Source organism: Aedes albopictus, chromosome 3 (genome assembly GCF_035046485.1).
Source record: "Aedes albopictus strain Foshan chromosome 3, AalbF5, whole genome shotgun sequence".
NCBI classification, from domain to species: domain Eukaryota; kingdom Metazoa; phylum Arthropoda; class Insecta; order Diptera; family Culicidae; genus Aedes; species Aedes albopictus.
In genome coordinates this window covers 378,763,316-378,780,538 of record NC_085138.1, presented here as the reverse complement: position 1 = coordinate 378,780,538, position 17,223 = coordinate 378,763,316, and the positions used below count along the sequence as shown (strand labels likewise).

The window sequence follows — 17,223 nt, the reverse complement described above, 5'->3', positions numbered from 1 at the left end:
TTTTCATAATCCCATCTCTCTTTCGGCTCTCAACATGCTCGCGTTTGAGCCTTCTAACTCTAGCGTCGAGAGCTCTAACACTCAAGTGACCAGTAATTCCTTCTGTATTTTTTTTAAAGTTCTTTGGAAATTATTATTTGAAAATGTAATTGGGTGTCGCTTTAGGAATTCCAAAAAAATTTATACAGCTAGACCTTCGGGACTCCGTCGGCAATTCCTTTATAAATTTCAACCATTTTTTTTTCGAAAAATCCTTTCAAATATTTAAAATACATAAAATATTCAAAAAAATATCAAAAGCATATTTCACGGCAATTCTATTAGACAATACAAACAATGAGACATTCTATCTGCCACCTTTTTAGAAATTTTGTCGCCAATTATGTACAGGATTCCTACCACAATTGTTTTGCAAAGTTCTTTGCGAATTCTTGAGGTAGTTTTTTTTTGTAAATTCCTTCAGCAATTCTTTTAGAAATTTCTCATACACATGCTTCTGAAATTTAGAAATTCTCAATTCTAATTGGTGATGGAATTGTATAGGAATTTATTTTAGAAGGTTTTCACGAATAAATTGCGATTGCCAAAAGAAAAACCAAAGGAATCATAAAATAAAATAGCCAAATGAATTTGCAATGGAATTATTGTAGGAACTGTCATAGAAAAACACTGAAGAAATTGCCTGAGAAATTCCCAATGGAATTTCCGAGGGAACTTCAATAGAAGTTTCCGCAGAAACTTTTACAGAAATTTCCGAAACAATACCTATGAGAGTTGCCAAATTATTTTCCAAAGACATTTTGGAAAAAAAAATCAATGGATTTGACAAAGAAGTAACCGCAAGAATTCACAAAGAAATTGCCATGAGAAATTTTGAAATTTCATAATTGTTTGGGAAGGAATATGCTGAAGAAATTTTTAAAGGGATTCGCAGAAGAATCGCCCAAAGATGTGAAAAGTAATTTTCGATAGGCTTTACAAAGATAACAGAAGATTTATTTGTAAAGCAATTGCTGAAGGTCTACTCAAAGAAATTACTGGTTGAAGAAATCCGTGCAGCAATTTACAAAACTGTTTTAGAAGGAATTCTTATGCAATTTCCGAAGTTTTTATCAAAGAAGTTCATATAAGCTTCCTTAAAAATTTTCAGAGAAATTGTTGATGAAAGTTTTAAAAAGAATCTTACAGCAAGTTCAAAAGAAGAATTATTCTCATAGATACAATCACAGAATTTTCAAAAAAAAAAAATCACTGCAGAATTTGCAAAGAAATTGTTTAAAATAATGATAGGAATTGCAGGAGATTTAAAATTCTTCTGCATGGACTTTTCAAAAAGATTTGCGAAAAATTCCTTAAAGGAATTGCCGACGGAATTCCAAAAGGAATATCTAAGGATCTAATCATTACTTAAGGCGTAAAAGATGTAGTTTTTATAGAGATTGCCGGAGGTCATTTTGAAATAATGTAGCCAAAACAACTGCAGGGAAAATTTACAAAAGAACTGCTGCATCACCTTTAGAAAATGCTTCAGAAATTCTCAAAAAACGATGACCAAGAAAGCTCCTTAAGGGTTTGCTGATTAAAAGTTTAAAAATGCCAAGTTGACTACTATAGATATTTTCCACGCAGTTTCCAAATGAATTACGGTTATACTTATTTAAGTATGTACCGAAAGATTCTTTGTCGGAGAAATTTCTTAATATATTACCTAAAACAGCAAAAAAAATAGAAAAAAATTCGAGAAAATTTCCTGAAAAACAGGAATTTACAAAGAATTCACAAAAAAAGGAAAAGATTTGAGTACATTTGAATCACATAGCAAAATGTTGTTTGTTACACGATTTTTTTTTTAATTTTCCAATATTCTCTAGTTGTTTTCATCGTAATAGTAGAAGTATTTTAAAGACTTTCAGTCTTCGGCGTATCAGTTGATGAACTGTGATTGTTTTAAGCTGAACATATCTGCATCAATAGTTTCCCAAGAAATTTTTCGAAAAATTCATCTGTTGAACTGGTTTACTGGTTTACTCAGGAATTCTTCACTCGGAAATTCCTTCAAAGCTTGCTACACGAGTTCATGCTAGCAATTCTTCATGTAATATCTTCATTCTTCAATCATTTCCAAAGAAATCCCTTCAGAAAAATTGTCTGTTTTTTTTCAGGATTTCTTTCTTTTTTTTTGAGGCTTTAAATTTATTAATTTTAATTAAAGTAATTTCAATGCAGTTCCTAAGAAAAACTTCTGAAAAAATCAACAGAGTAATATTTTAATAAATTCCACAGGGATCTCTAAATATTTATGATGGAACCTCTGGAGCGATTTCTGAAAAGAAAATCCTTGTAGAAGCTTCTGGGAAGATTTTCCTATGGAATCTCTGTGAATTTCCTGATGGAATCCCAAAAATTCTGACGAAGTCTTCATCTCAAAGGATTTTTATTAGGAATCTAAGGAACAATTTCTAATGAAACCCCAAAAGAAATTCTTAGTGGAGTTCCAAACAAAAAATCCTGAAGAATTCCTTTAACTAAATGCTTGGTGGATTTTCTAAAGGTATTCCTGGGGAAATCAGAGAATTCGTGGTAAAATTATTGCGGTGTTCCTTGGAAGAATTGCCAGATGAATTTCTGGGAAAATATCTGTAAAATATCTAGAGGAAATTCTGAAAAAATCTCTGTTTGAACACCTGTTGGAATCCCTGGAAAAAATTCTGTCTAAATCATTGAAAGCAATAATGCAATTAACTCTGATGGGATTTCTATAGAATTTTCTGAATCATTGACAGAAAATATTACGAACTCGATGTTGGATTCCGGGTTATTTTTAGGCGTAGCCAATGAAATTCTAAGAGCATTCCTGAAAACTCTGGTAAATTTTCTAAGGAAACCACTTGAAGGATTAATGAAGAACATTTTGAAAAATTTCTAAAGGAATCCCTATAGAAAATTCTGCAGGGATCCCTGGATAAATGGCCGAATTTTTTTACGAATCCCTAAACCCAAAGCAATTGCTAGTGGAGTTTCATAACCCATAGAAATCTAAATAAAATAATTTTTGGAAAATTCAAGATTGAATATCTGAGGGTAGCCCTGCAGAAATTTCCTATAGAATCCCTGAAAGAATTCCTGGAAATAAAAACACAGCAGGAGTTTGTGATAGAAACAATGGGAGATTTAAAGACCGAATTCGTGGAGAAATTCTGAATTTATGGATTGATTTATGAAGAAATTCATGAATGTTTTCCCCGGACTTGTAATCCTTAGCCTAATTTATGGAGAAATCTGACAAGGAATTTTTGTGGGAATATCCAGGGAAATATCCAATAGAATCGCTGGAAGAATTTTTTAAGAAGTCTGTTGAAGACTTTCAATAGAAATCCTTGGAGAAACTTCTTAAGTAACGTTTGATTTTCTTGAAGAACGGCTGGAAGCATTTCTTGGAGGCTCCTTGGATGATTTCCTGAAAGCATTCTCATTACAACAGCTAATAGCTGCGATGTTGATTTCACATCCACTTCATCAACTGTAGAGTAAAAAGTTCGATTCTGATGTTTCTGTTCATTTCGTCAGAAATATGAACAGCAGAAGGTGTTAATGTAATTGGTTAATATTTTATTATGTTTCATGCTTGTGGACATTTCAACCCTCCAACCAGGCTTACCCAAAACCTCATCAACAAATATGGATTTCGTTCTCTGGAAAATTCCGAAACGGCACCCACCTGCTGGGCGTTTTCTACCTAGATCAATCGAGCAACGAAATATTCCATTGTACCCAGCGCAACGGCAGCGCCAGCACAGCGCTTTGTTCCCCCGAGGGCAATTCTAGCAAGCAATCCATCCGGAGAACCGTCAGCACCCATCCAATTTGTCCGATTGCGCAAAAACAACAATCCCGGGAAAAAATCGTTCATCAAAACAAAACCCAACTCCACGCATAACAATGCAGTGGGACCTAAAGTGGTAGGTGCGGGGGAATCAGCAGCTGCCAGATTCTGATTTTTTCCCCCGCACGATTCGAAAGGTCACCACCAAAGGCTGTAACTGACTAACTGGTTGATTGACTGACTGAGTGACTGACTGACCGACCGGTTGTCAGTCAGTTCGTCAGTCCGTCAGAGCTCGGCGAAACAAAAAAAAAAAACTCCATCGAATTTGGCACCCAGTTTTCACTGTGGTGGGTGCTCATGTGGCGTTCAAAATTTTCAGCACCCTTTCAAAACACCAAACAGTCAGTGGCAACTGCTGATGCTGGCTGGCTGGCTGGAGAGAGAACGGCTCACCAGTTATTCGATGTTTGCGTACATGTGTGTGCGAGTGTGTGTGTTTCGTGGGTCAGGTTAAGTCCAACAGGGAACGAACAACCGGTAGCAACAGCTGTGTTGTACTTAGTGAGCATGTTATTGTAGGCACTGTTTGGTTTTCGTTGTACAAACACATGTCCGAGATTCTGGAGCACTTTTTTTTTTTCTTGTAGGATTGACTCCAGAGTGCGGGTTCTAAACATGGGCCCAATGTTGTTCCGAGTGGGATTTGGCTGGCAACTGAGGGAATTTGACATTAAGCTAGCTTTGTGTTTAGTCTAGTCGTTTTCAAAGGCTTGAAAAGCAAATCTTAAGCAGTTTTTAACAGAAACTAAATGATGGTGGCTCCAGAGAGGAATGGTCTTGTAAACATTAATTCATTACAAAGGGGTTCCTACTAATGAAGCCGTTCGACCTCAGACAATAGGCGAGAAAAAATGGAAAGGATGCTGGTTTATAGACCACATTATCCAAGGAACCAAACATTTCAATTCCCTTGACAACATGTACCATAAAGGTTCACAAAGTTGAGATAACGCTAATAAATGAAACTATCTGACCGCTCAAGAGGCTTAAGTATGCGGACGAAAAACTACATGCTACATAACGCACCTTAAGCAGCTTTCACGAGAATCTGGTTGATGGTGGCTCCAGAGAGGAGCAACTTTACGTCCAGAGGAATCCCAGTCTACCAGTGATCGTATAAGATGTTGAATAAGATGTTAAAGTGGAGGCGATATGCGTACATTTTACATGCGCCTAAATGGAGGCAAGTTGAAATCCCAACGAATAAAGTGGTCCAAAATTGTATCCAACGTAATCTCCAAAGTGAAATAAAGTAACAGTTAAAAGCTCCAGAAGTTTCCGTTATCCAAGAAGAAAATCTCCTAGTGGCGGTTAGTTGAACTTTGTGGACAGTGAAATAGTGCTTTAGCCGATAACACCACCTCCGCACGGTGTAAGGCTACCCAACAGCCAGTGTCCGATTTTCATTCCGAAGCAATTTCTCCGGAAATCACGAACCTGCCCCAACATATTTGGCAAATCTTATTTGGCATATGGTCTTCACTTTATCATCTTATGCAACATCTTGTATTATTACTGGTTGTCTGGGACGTTAGTGGACCTAAACCGTAACTATCCTAAAGATACTCAACTAAATAAATAAAAAACTCTACAACTCTAAAGCTCTAAGATTTCTTCGGTATCGAATAGTAGAGAGTTGATTCTATTATACATCTAGCTTTCAATCCTTGCAACAGACTGCATGCCAAAAATCCCAATATTCCACATCCGATTCACTGGAATAGACTCCATCAGGAACCACAAGTAACAGCAAACCAACAACGCTAGAAACACCCGTAAGGCATTCCAAATTCCATGTCGATTGACTGTGGGTAATGCGGTGAGTGTGGGCAACAGAAGAAAGCACACAGCATCCCAATCTGCTCCGAAAAAAGGAGGTTACGCAAATAGTATCTATCTAGGTATATAGCTACTACCTACTGGTGGCAGTGTAAATGGACTGGTTGGCTCCAGCCAAATATTGGTCCACATCTGCATTGCGGATCGCCAGTCGCCAGTCGCCAGTAGCCACTCGTGCCACTGACCGACCAGTCAGTAGTCACTGCATAACTGACCCCCACGGAGTGGCGACAGCGGAATTTGGTTCATTTTTTCTAAGGGGGGATTGGTTATGGTTGGCAGGGGTGGGGTCGATTGAGGTGTATTAGAGGATGGGAAATAGGGAATCAGATACGATGGAAAATTCTGGGACCAGATGAAGCTTTAGTGACTGGGAAGTTAGTTAGCTTTTGGTTCCTTTCCTCACGCTTGAAATGAAAAGGTAGCAGATGGAAATCTGATGCCAATTTTAGAAGCTTGCAAAATGGTACTGTTGGCAGATGGGTATGTGTCCAGTTGTCGAAATGGGGTACATATTGTAATTGTGGTACGAATTGCCAATTCAGACCATGGAATGAGATTGGGAAGATTTGTTCTCTGAGCTTCTAGAACTTCCACTGAAAGGAATCGCTTCGGAAAGCTTTCTGACTCAGCGATTAAAACGATAACTAAAACAAAATGAAATACTTGATTATTGTTTTGTATGTGTCTATCAATGTATCAATTGGTTTTCTATTAAATTTTATGTTATTCTTCTTTATTTTGTTTTTTTTTAAATATATTTCATTTGATTTAATTTCATATATTTTTTCCTGTTTTTTTTAAATTATTTTGTTTTTTTTTTGTGTTTTTTTTACCAGATCAACCGGTCCTCTAAATCAGTAGTCCTCAGCCAAACTATCTCTACGGGTCTAAATTCAGTTCAATGAAGATACTGTGGACTGCAAGATATTCAAGAATCCATGTTTATAAACTTTGCATCAGAAACTGGGTGATGGTGGCTCCAGAGAGGAACAGTTCAATGAACAGACTGTGGACTGCAAGATATTTAAGAATTTATATTTATAAACTTTGCAACATGAACTGGGTGATGGTGGCTCCAAAGAGGAACACACATGTCCCCTTCACGTTCATAGGAATTTTTACCTAGTAGACACATACAATAACGCCAATCTTGAGTTTCGTATCCTGCGATAATGTTCATTAGCCTTCATTCAATTTTGTTTTGTTTAATCAAATATAAAAGTTAATGATGAAGAAACTGGGCTTGTTAGGGGAATATATGTAAGTAAAAAGAAAATCGTGTTAAGTACTGTTCCTTTGAACTCCACTAAGAATTTGCATCCTTTGTCGAGTCAAGTACAAGACACTGAAGACGACTTTACAGTTGAGGTCGAAATACGTATCTGTCAAAGGATGCAAATTATTAGAGGAAGTAAAGGGAACAGTACTTAACATGATTTTCTTTTTACTTATAAAAGTTATTTTTTAATTTTATTTATATTTTTTGTTTGTTTTATTTTATATTTTTTTTTACATTTTTTTTATTTAAGTCGGCAAATATCAATAGGGGGATTTACTAAAGAACGAAAATCGATTAAACTGATTAACCAAGGCAATCCTTACGCATTTATTCAATCTGTTTAGTGAATACCATTGATATATTTTTCGAATTTTTCACAACCAATCAAGAATGCGTGGTTACGTAAAACAGAAAGATGCTCATGTCTGTGTTTCCCTCTCTTTTTCATTACAGCTCCTCCGTCATCGATCGAAATCCAGGGCTACGAAAACAACTCCAAAGTGGAGGTTCGCGAAGGGCAGGACCTGACGCTGACCTGCGTGGTGGCCAACTCGAAACCGGTAGCCCAGATCGTCTGGAGACGGGGGAAGTCCGAAGTTAAATCAGGTGAGTTCACTGAAAATTGATCCCTCACGTTTATAACGTGAAAGCGTAACTGCAAAGCTTATAAGAAATCAATCCGAAGAAGGGTACCACTTTATTTGAATGGACCATTACTCAGAAATGTCTGAGTTGATTATCAGTTTTTATGGTTGTTTAGTCTCCAGAATAATAATAATGTATGAGGGGTGTCTAAAGTCGAATTAATACAGATATAAACATGATAATTGTTAGTAAAGCACAGAATACACTGCCTAATCCTCCAATAAATCACATAACTTCTCTACCTTATCAATATTGATTTGATTTTCGTCATGTTAGTGAACATAATTCAAAATTTGAGCCCTAAGCTATAAATAAAAGCGCCAAAAACAGTTGACGGCCCAAATTGGACGCTCGTACAGAGCACTTACCCACAATCTCAATCTAGTTCATCTAAATTTTTAAAATCAAGTCATAAATATGTCGGCCTACTCTCAACGCGGCTGCCTACCGCCTTCAAACAATAAAAAAATTTACGCAACACTCCATCACCGCGAAGCACTAAGCCACCCACGTTTTTCAAATTGCATTTTTCCCTATCCCAGCGCGTTTGGAAATCGTTAGTGATGCACACCAAGCCAAGCCACTCTCGCCGCACAACCAGCACAGCAAGCCCCATTATACGCAGCACCCTTCAGCGTGAGCAAAATTTCCCATTTTCGTTGATGATTTCGGCACTCGGAACAAGTGCTAAAATCGCTTTCCTCACCTCGGAGCCACCATCCGGCAAAGTACCTGAATGGTGCAGGGGACCGGGATTTTTATTTTTTCATCACAATCCTTTTACTGCAAAACGAAAAAAAAAATAAAAACATAGCCATTCTTCCCCCAAACTCCCCTCCGGAAATAATGAAAGTCGAAACAAACCGACAACGACGACGACGGGGGAATGAACGAACGAAAAAAGTTAAAACTCCAACACCCCAGCCGGGTTTGACCGGGTGGTGTTGGGCGTGAGTCGCCCAACCGAGTTTGAAGTATTTTTCTGAAAACATAAATTCTAAATGCGTCGCCACCTTGGTCCGACGCTCGGTGCTCACACAGTCAAACGCGGAAGTGTACGGCACTGTTGCATACAACGTAGGGGTTCCCAAATGTTTAAACCAGTGAACTCTTCTGAGTACGAACTATGTTCGAAAACTTTTGTAAGATCGAGAATTACTCGTGTAGATTCAAAGGCCTTAAAAAGCCAAACTTCTGGAGGTTCTTGGATGTAACGTATGACCATTGTATTCAGTAATTTAGTCAATTTAACCCTTTGAACCTGCTTTGATGGACATTGACTTTATTTGGAATCTTTCGAAAGATCAAGGGTTAAACGTGTAGATCTGAAGACATCTTTTCTAGGATTTTCTTGGATCAATGACATCAGTTAAATGAACCTTTTGGATGGCTCTCACGTTTTTTATTTATTTGGCCAAGTATCGCTCTTGTAAACCTGATGAGCTGTATTCAAGTCATGTTTATAAGTCAAATAGGATAGTATAGGAGATTCTTAGAATCACCATAAATACATAATGAATGAATTCAGGTTTTACAACGGGTTTAAGTTTAAGGTGAAACTGGAAGCATTTTCCCTTTTTTTCGGTTTTTGATTTTTTATTAAATAACGAAGCAATATTTTCAAAATCGGTTTTCGTGCACACTTCTGAATTTTTTGAGGTGGAAAATGTTTTCCATTTTTGCAAAAACCATTTTTTTGTGAAATTTTGTTCAAAAATGGTTTCTGCAAAAACGAAAAATATTTTCACATACAAAAAAAAATCAGAGGATACCTTGATCCATACTCTACATGTGCACGAAAACCGATTTTGAAAATTTTGCTTCGTTATTTAATAAAAAATCAAAAACCAAAAAGTGAGAAAATGCTTCCAGTTTCGCCTTAAGTTTAAGTTCATCATTGCCACTTGCAGTCTTGATTAACTTTGGTAGAGATGAAATGGTTCTAAGTAAGTCTCAAGTTACAGATAGTTACATTTTGTAACATTGAGTGGCAGTGTCTATATTGCCGTTCTACGCTCCTTTGTCCCATGTTATATGGGAATCCCATATAACATGGGCAATCAAGCGTAGAACGGCAGCATAGAATGAATCAAGAATTAATTAGTTCATTATCGGATTACTATTTTACATATTTTACAATTGTAAGACACACTAGCGCCAGCTAGTGGATAAACCTAAAACCATCCTGTTTATCATCGGATAGCTTTTGATGGCCTGATCAACTTTTTCGGAGACAAAATTCTTCTCTGCAGTCCGATTTTCGAGTTACAGAAGTTTAACATTTCTAAGACACTAAGCTCCACCTGCCGGATAAACCTATAATCAAATAGTTCATTATCGTAAAGTTCTTGATGTCCTGATCAACTTAGCCGAAGACGAAATTATTCGATGTAGCCTGACTTTCGAAGAACAGACGTAAAGAGTTTCTAAGAGTCACTAGCGTCTCCTAGCGGATACATTTTGAATTAAATATTTCATTATCACATAACTCTTAATGTCCTGTTCAACTTTGCCTAAGACGAAATTCGTGTATGCAGTCTGATTCTCGAGATATAGAAGTTTAAGTTTTTTTTTAAGACATACTAGCGCCAGCTAGCGGATCAACCAAGAACCATCGAGTTCATCATCGGACAGGATTTGATGGCCTGATCAACTTTGTCGAAGACAAAATTCTTCTATGTCGTCTGATTTTCGATAAACAGAAGCTTAACATTTCCAAGACACCAGCAACCCTGGCGGAGAAAACTAGAATCAAGTAATTCCTAATCGCATGGTTCTTGATGGTCTTATGAACTTAGCTGAAGACGCAATTCTTCTAAGTAGTCTTATTCTCGAGAAATAGAAGTCTAAAATTTCTAAGACTCACTAGTGCCATCTAGCGGATGAACCTAGAATCAATTAACTAGTTCAGAATCGGAAAGCTCTTGATGTCACGATCTCTTTGACGAAGACGAAATTCTTCTATGTAGTGTAATTCTCTACTACATGTAAAAGTTTAAATTTTTAAAACACACTAGCACCAGCTAGCGCATAAACCAAGAACTATCTAACTCATCATCGCATAGCTTTCAATGATCTGATCAACTTGTCGGAAAATGAAATTATTCTGCGTCGTCTGATTTTTGAGATACATAAAAATAAATTTGTAAGACACTAGCACCGCCTGACGGATAAACCTAGAATCAAATATTTCTTTGTCGGAAAGTTCTTGATGTACTATACCTATAATCAAATAGTTCAACATCGGAAAGTTATTGATGTCCCAATCAGCTTAGCCGAATATGAAATTCTTCTACGTAGTCTTATTCTCAAGATATAGAAGCTTGGAATTTCTAAGACTCACTAGCGCCTCCTAGCGGATAAACCTAAAAACAACTAATAAGTTCATCATCGGATAGCTCTTAATGTCCTGATCAACTTAGTCGAAAACGAAGTTCTCTCTGTAATCTTATTCTCGAGATACAAAAGTTTAGAATTTCTAATATCACAAGCGCCACCTAGCGGATACTCCTGGAACACTCGTGTTCATCATCGGATAGCTGTTGCCGAAGATCCCGCACTTAATGCAATAATGGTTTCAACTTCATCTCCACAACACGAATGCGACAGTACATGCAATCCATTGGTTGCAATGGTTGTTGGCGCCACTTCTATCAAAGCAAAATAGTTCATGGTCCGCATAGCGCCGCCTACTGGAGCACATATGTATTAAATTATGTACTAAATATTCGGGTGTCCCCAACTCCCTCAAAACATTGCTGAAGACACTGGTATTCCAACCAGCATGCCAAAAATCTCCACACAGTTACTGACCTCAAAATATTGGATCGCTAGGCGTTGGAGGCACCTGATATCAAAATAAATCGCCGGGCGTAAATGGGTTACGGGGGCTTCAAGAAGTTCCGCAGATTTTCGGGTTAGGACAACTTCAAGGGACTTCAAAGTTCTACAGAGCTTTCAGGGGATTTCAAGTAAATGAGTGAATGAAGATTGTTTGAAGAAGTTTTACAGGATTTCAATGATCATTCAGAAGGTGCCAGGAGGTTCAGGAATGTTTCAGATAAGCTTGGTGGTAGTACAGAAGTTTCATAGGTTTTTAGGTGAGTTCTGGTGATGTTGCGGGTAATATTAATGAGTTTCCAGATAGTGTCATGAGAGTTTCAGGGAATTTCAAGATTTTCCTGATTCAGACAGTTCCAGATGACAGGAATTTAGGAGATTACAGTGACGATTCGGGAGGGCTTCAGGGGATTTCAATAACCTTCTTTGCTTCTTTGTATGGATTACATGAATTTCCAATAATTTTCGGGGTGATTCCAAGGAGCTTCAACTGGTATCTAAGAATATTTCGAAAAGAAGACTTTGGAAAAGATCCAGGGTGGTTTTAAAATAGTACAGGGGGTTTCAAATAGGTATTTAGATTTAAGAAGACTTCAAGAATTACCACCGTGTGCAGCATAGTTGCTCCATGTTCTACAGGAATCTCTATTTTCATGGGACAACTTTGCTGCCCGTGGCAGAGAACTTAAAAGACACGGACACGTTTAATACTTCCAATGAGCTATTTGCTCTTTGAAGGAAGCACGACACTAGGCAACGGACTAGCATGCAACGCCCAGTGGCACAGCCGAAAACTTGGATGTTTTCGGGTGCCTCAGGGGAGTTTCAGGAGATTCTAAATGGTGTTACGGGTATAAATATTTGTTACAATTATAAGACAGAATAAATGATAAATGTGTTATACATTTTATATTCGTACGATCTTTGTGTTATATGTTCTATTTTAACTTGTAAATGTTCCCCGAGTTTTAATACACATTTATAGGGTTCTGATAGAATAGAGGTACATGAAATGCAATCCAATATTGATTGCCAACTTTCAGGCCATTTCGGGTTGAGGTCAAGTACTATAGATAAATACCTTTCCCTGACACGGACTTCAAGTTATTGAGCTCAAGTGTCGAAACCCGAAACGGGATGCCCAATTAGGATTAGTTTTCCTAGATAAAACCAAGCTATGAACACAGCAACAAATGATGTCAATTAAAAGGCGAATTACCAATTAAAATACAATTCCAGGATGACTGATGGACCCAAACTAATAAATGAAACCTCGTCATCCTGTGATCGGAGGGAGTTATCCATCTAGATAACAGGGCACATACATGTCAAAACACAGATGTCGTGTTGAGTCAATTTGTAATGTCACCTACAGTATGTGGCAGGAAAAAATGCGAAAGTGTTTTTCAACTTCAAACTTCATTTTCGTCCATTTGACGTTAACCAATCTATGTTTCAATGTTCCATGATCTGTAATAGGCTAGTTTTCTGAAAAGTTATTTAAAAATTTTCCCATTTTGGTTACTAACCTTTACAGGGCGGCGCCTGAAGATGAAGACAATCAGAATTTTCAAACCGCAGAAAAATACACAGAAAAGTTTATTTTTATTTTGCAGTGATAGAATATAGACATTGACTGATACACTATCATGAAAAAATAATCTTATATCCCATATTTCGCGTGTAATAGTGCCTTGAACTTTTCGCATTTTTTCCTGCCGCACCCTGTATTTGTACATTTGTAAGGTTCTATCGCTTCTGATGTGTTAATACTTTGTTATAATTAATTTCTTTTATTTTTGTAACATGGCGCCCAACGTGGGCCCTTGCATTTGTAGGGTCCCATGTTCTTTTTTTGTAACATTTCAATAAGATTCATTGGATTTAATGGAGATTTCAGTTACTCTCCTTGGTAATAGGATTGAAGCCTTAATTGAAAGATTTAATGGAATATCAAGAGGATTCAAATATTTCTAAGAAATTTGACGGAGTTTAAGTGGTGTTCAGGAGATATCAGCATGTCTCAGCAGGTTTAAGCTGAGGTTGTTGTTGGAGTAGAGGCCTTTAGGGATTTCAAGGGGTTTCATGGGATGTACAGGATTCTCAGGTGAGTTTCAGTGGCGTTTCAGGGACGTTCAATGGGTTTTCAGAGGGATTTAGTCCGAGTTTTAGAGGCTTTCAGGAGGTTTCAAGTGGTTTCAAGGAAGTTCAGTGGTTCCCAGAGGGACTTCAGGAAGTTGAATAGGTTTTAGAAAGTCTTCAAGGAGATTCGTTGGGCTACATGAACATTTCAAGCGATTCAGACAGTTTAAGAAGTTTGACGATGTTTCAGGTTTTTTTCTGCTTCAGAGAGTTTCAAGTGATGCGAGGACTAGAGGATTACAGAAGCCATTTGGGAGGGTTTAATGGGATTTTAGAAAACCATTATGGATGAATCACACGAGATTTTTAAAATGACTGCAGATTTAAGCATACTTCCAGAAGTTCAGGGAATTTTCGAGCGCTTCAGAAGATTGCAGGGAGTTTCAGGAGGTTTAAAGCGGTTATAAAGAAGTTCATTGGCTTTCATGGGGACTTCAGGAAGGTAAATAAGTCTTAGGAAGACCTTAAACAGCTTGACGATGGTTCAAGAGAAATTTCAGAGTTTCAAGTGGATTCAGCTAGTTATAATAACTTCGGGGTTCAGTGACATTTCAGAGGGCTCAGAGCAATTCCCAGGGGGTTTCAGATGTGATTGAGGGCTGTCCATAACTACGTAGGCTTTTAGGGAGGAGGGGTTCTGGACAAAGTCTACGCTCCATACATATTTCGAAAATTGTGTATGAACAAAGGTCTACGAGGGGGAGTCTGAGATGGACAAAAATGAGTCTACGAAGTTTATGGACAGCGCCTTGGTATTGTTGTAGAGGAGTTTGAGGCGTCTTTGAGGGGAGTTTCTGTGGCGTTTCAGCACTTTTCAGGGACGTTCATATGATTTTCTGGGAGTTTCAATTAAGACTTCAGGGGGATCCAGGAGGTTCCAAGGAAATTCAGTCATTCTCAGGAGGGTTTCAAGGGGCAATAAGGTTTAATAAGGCTTCGATTAGTATCACGTGGATTTAACTGAATTCTTCTGAAGAGTTTTGAGAATTTGGCGAGATGGGGATTTCAGATGAACTTGATCTTGGTGCAAAGGTTTCTGGAAGTTTCAATGCGTTTCGTGCTATTTCAGGTATTTCCAAGGGGGAGTCGCTGAGCACATCTTTACTTGCGCTAATTATTTTCAGTGTGCCACCGGGTATTGAATTGTGCCTCAGTGTGCCCCGAAGGGCCACTGCTTGATGATTCAGATTTTGCTTGACAACTACCAAGACAACCAACTGTTTGTTTTCATTTTGCAGGTCAAATGCACATGGTTGCCTAGTTTTTTCACCCAAACTCAAGTGTCAAAATTGTGCCTCAGAGTGCTTCGGTGTGCCACACAGCGTATAAGACGGTGTGCTTGGCACCTCTTGGCACAATGTTCCAAGCGACTAGCCCCTTGGGTATTTCAGTTTTAGTGGGTTTCATATGGGTCTCAGGGGGGTTCAGGGATTTCCAAACATATCAGGATCTTAAGGGGATTTCAGAAAAGTTTAAGGAACTTCCAGAGGAATTTCAGGAGATTTCAGGGATTTTTTAAATTATACCTGAACCATTAAAGTTACGCTAGGTACTCACAGTAGTTTTTGGGTAATTTGAATAACCACTGAACAGACTTTTTGACAGTAAATAAATGCATCCGTCATTTTTAACTTTGTTGATACACTAGGACCTTATTTTCTGTCATGGGCTAGGGGTGCACAAATTAAGTCAGGGCTTTATTGGGGAAACTTTGGTTGCGAGAACGTGCCTTGCTCCTGGGCGTTTCAGCTGGGTTTCCAGGAAGTTCTCAGAGAGCCCAGAAAAAGTGGGTTCCAAGGGGCTTCAGGGGCGTTTCAGGAAGTTGTTTCGGGAGGTTTCAGGAGCCTTTTAAGGCTTTTCGACAGGTATTGTTGGCATTTTAATGGGATCAAGGAAAAGTGGATTACGGGGATTTCAAGGACGTTTGACTGCAATTATGGTGGTTTCAAGGGCATTTTTAGTATTTCAGAAACGTTTCAAGGAGGTTGAGACCCTCTAAATCCACGGTTCCCAACCTTGGCTCTCGCAACCCCCCAGGTTGTCATCACTGCGCTTTTCGTAAAACAATCGTAGTGTGCCTGCAGGCAGTTGCGGGGTCGCGAAACGAAGGTTGGGAAGCTATGCTCTAGTCTAAATCATCTGAGACCCCCTGGAACACCCCTGAGTTCCTCTAAAGATCCCTGGAGAATCCATGGAACCCCCTGAAATCCCCTGAAACGTCTCTGAGACCCCTTTTAATGCCCATGACACTCCCTAGAATGTCACTGAGATTCCTTGAAGAACCCAAGAGACCTACTGGAGCTCCCCTGAGTCCTCTGTAAATGCTCCTGAACTCCTCTTCAACACCTTTGAGACACACTGAAGCACACCAGGAATCCTCTGAAATCTGCTAAAATGATACTGAGTCCCTTTAGAACTTCCCTAAAACAACCTGAGATCCCTTAAAGCGCCCCTGAAACCTCCGGGAAACCACCCAGAAACCCTGAGATCCTATGAAGCAATCCTGAGACCCTTGAAAGTCCCTGGAATCCCCTGAAATCCATTGGGTCTCCCTAAAACTCTTCTGCAACCTCCCTTTCTTCTTGTTCCTCTGTTTGGTTCTACGTTCCAACTGGAACCTGGCCTACTTCTCTTCAACTTAGTATTCTTTGAACACTTCCAATGTTATGGATTGAAAGGCTTTCTTTGTCTGCCATTGCATGAATTTGTAGATTGTGAGGCAAGCACAATTATACACTATGCCCAGGGTGTCGAGAAAACTTCTCGAAGCGTTTCGAGGCATTTCAGAAGAGCTGAAAGGGGGTTTCAGGATTTTTTTTTAATTTCTTTGTATTTGTGACTTTTAACTTAAGCTAATTCTTCACATAGGTTTCAGGAACGTTTCAAGGGTGGTCAAAGGGGTTCAGAGGCATTTCAAGTCGATGACAGAAATTTCATGGGCGTTCTATGAGAGCATGGAGATTTCGGGAGAATTTTAAGGCATTTCAGGCGTTTTAATGTGTTTAGGGGTTTTACTGGAGGGGTTCAGACCTTTATGAGTGTTGAAATCTCCTGGTACCCCCAGATACTCTTTGAAACGCCTCTGAGACCCCCTGACATCCCCTTGGAGTCTCTAAAGCGCCCCTGAGATGCCCTAAAGCGCCTCAGAGACCACATGTAACCCCCTGAAACCCCAAGTGGACCTCTTGAAATATTCCTGAGCAAGGATGAGAACACTCACTTGCAGAGAGTTACACTCACTTGATGTTTTCTCAGCTCAGAAGCGTATAATCAAGAAATGATGTATGGACGACTTTTGCCTTGTGGTTTTGTCTAAAAGTTTGCCGAATAGAGTAGGGGTCGCACACGCATACCGAAAACGTGAAGGAGCTGCGAAGGCAACTCTCCACGAGGTGAATGTAAATTACACTCACCTCGTGGAGAGTCGCTTTCACAGCTCTGTCATGAGCTGTGAAAACACCAAGTGAGTGTAACTCTCTGCAAGTGAGTGTTCCCATCCCTGTTCCTAAGACCATACGGGACTCCCCTGGAACCACTTCAGACCCCTTGAAGTGCCCCTAAGGAGTCGTTCGTAAACTACGTAGCAATT

General features: G+C 38.8%; 1 protein-coding gene across 6 annotated transcripts in view; it reads left to right on the top strand.

Annotated features, from left to right (window-relative positions):
- Positions 1-17,223, top strand: part of LOC109409926 (nephrin) — an 851,818-nt gene that overhangs the window by 593,858 nt on the left and 240,737 nt on the right. For all 6 annotated transcript variants that reach the window (XM_062855795.1, XM_062855794.1, XM_062855793.1 and 3 more), the window contains one exon: positions 7,461-7,613. In XM_062855795.1, the coding sequence (XP_062711779.1) occupies positions 7,461-7,613 (153 nt within the window). The remainder of the gene's footprint in view (positions 1-7,460; positions 7,614-17,223) is intronic.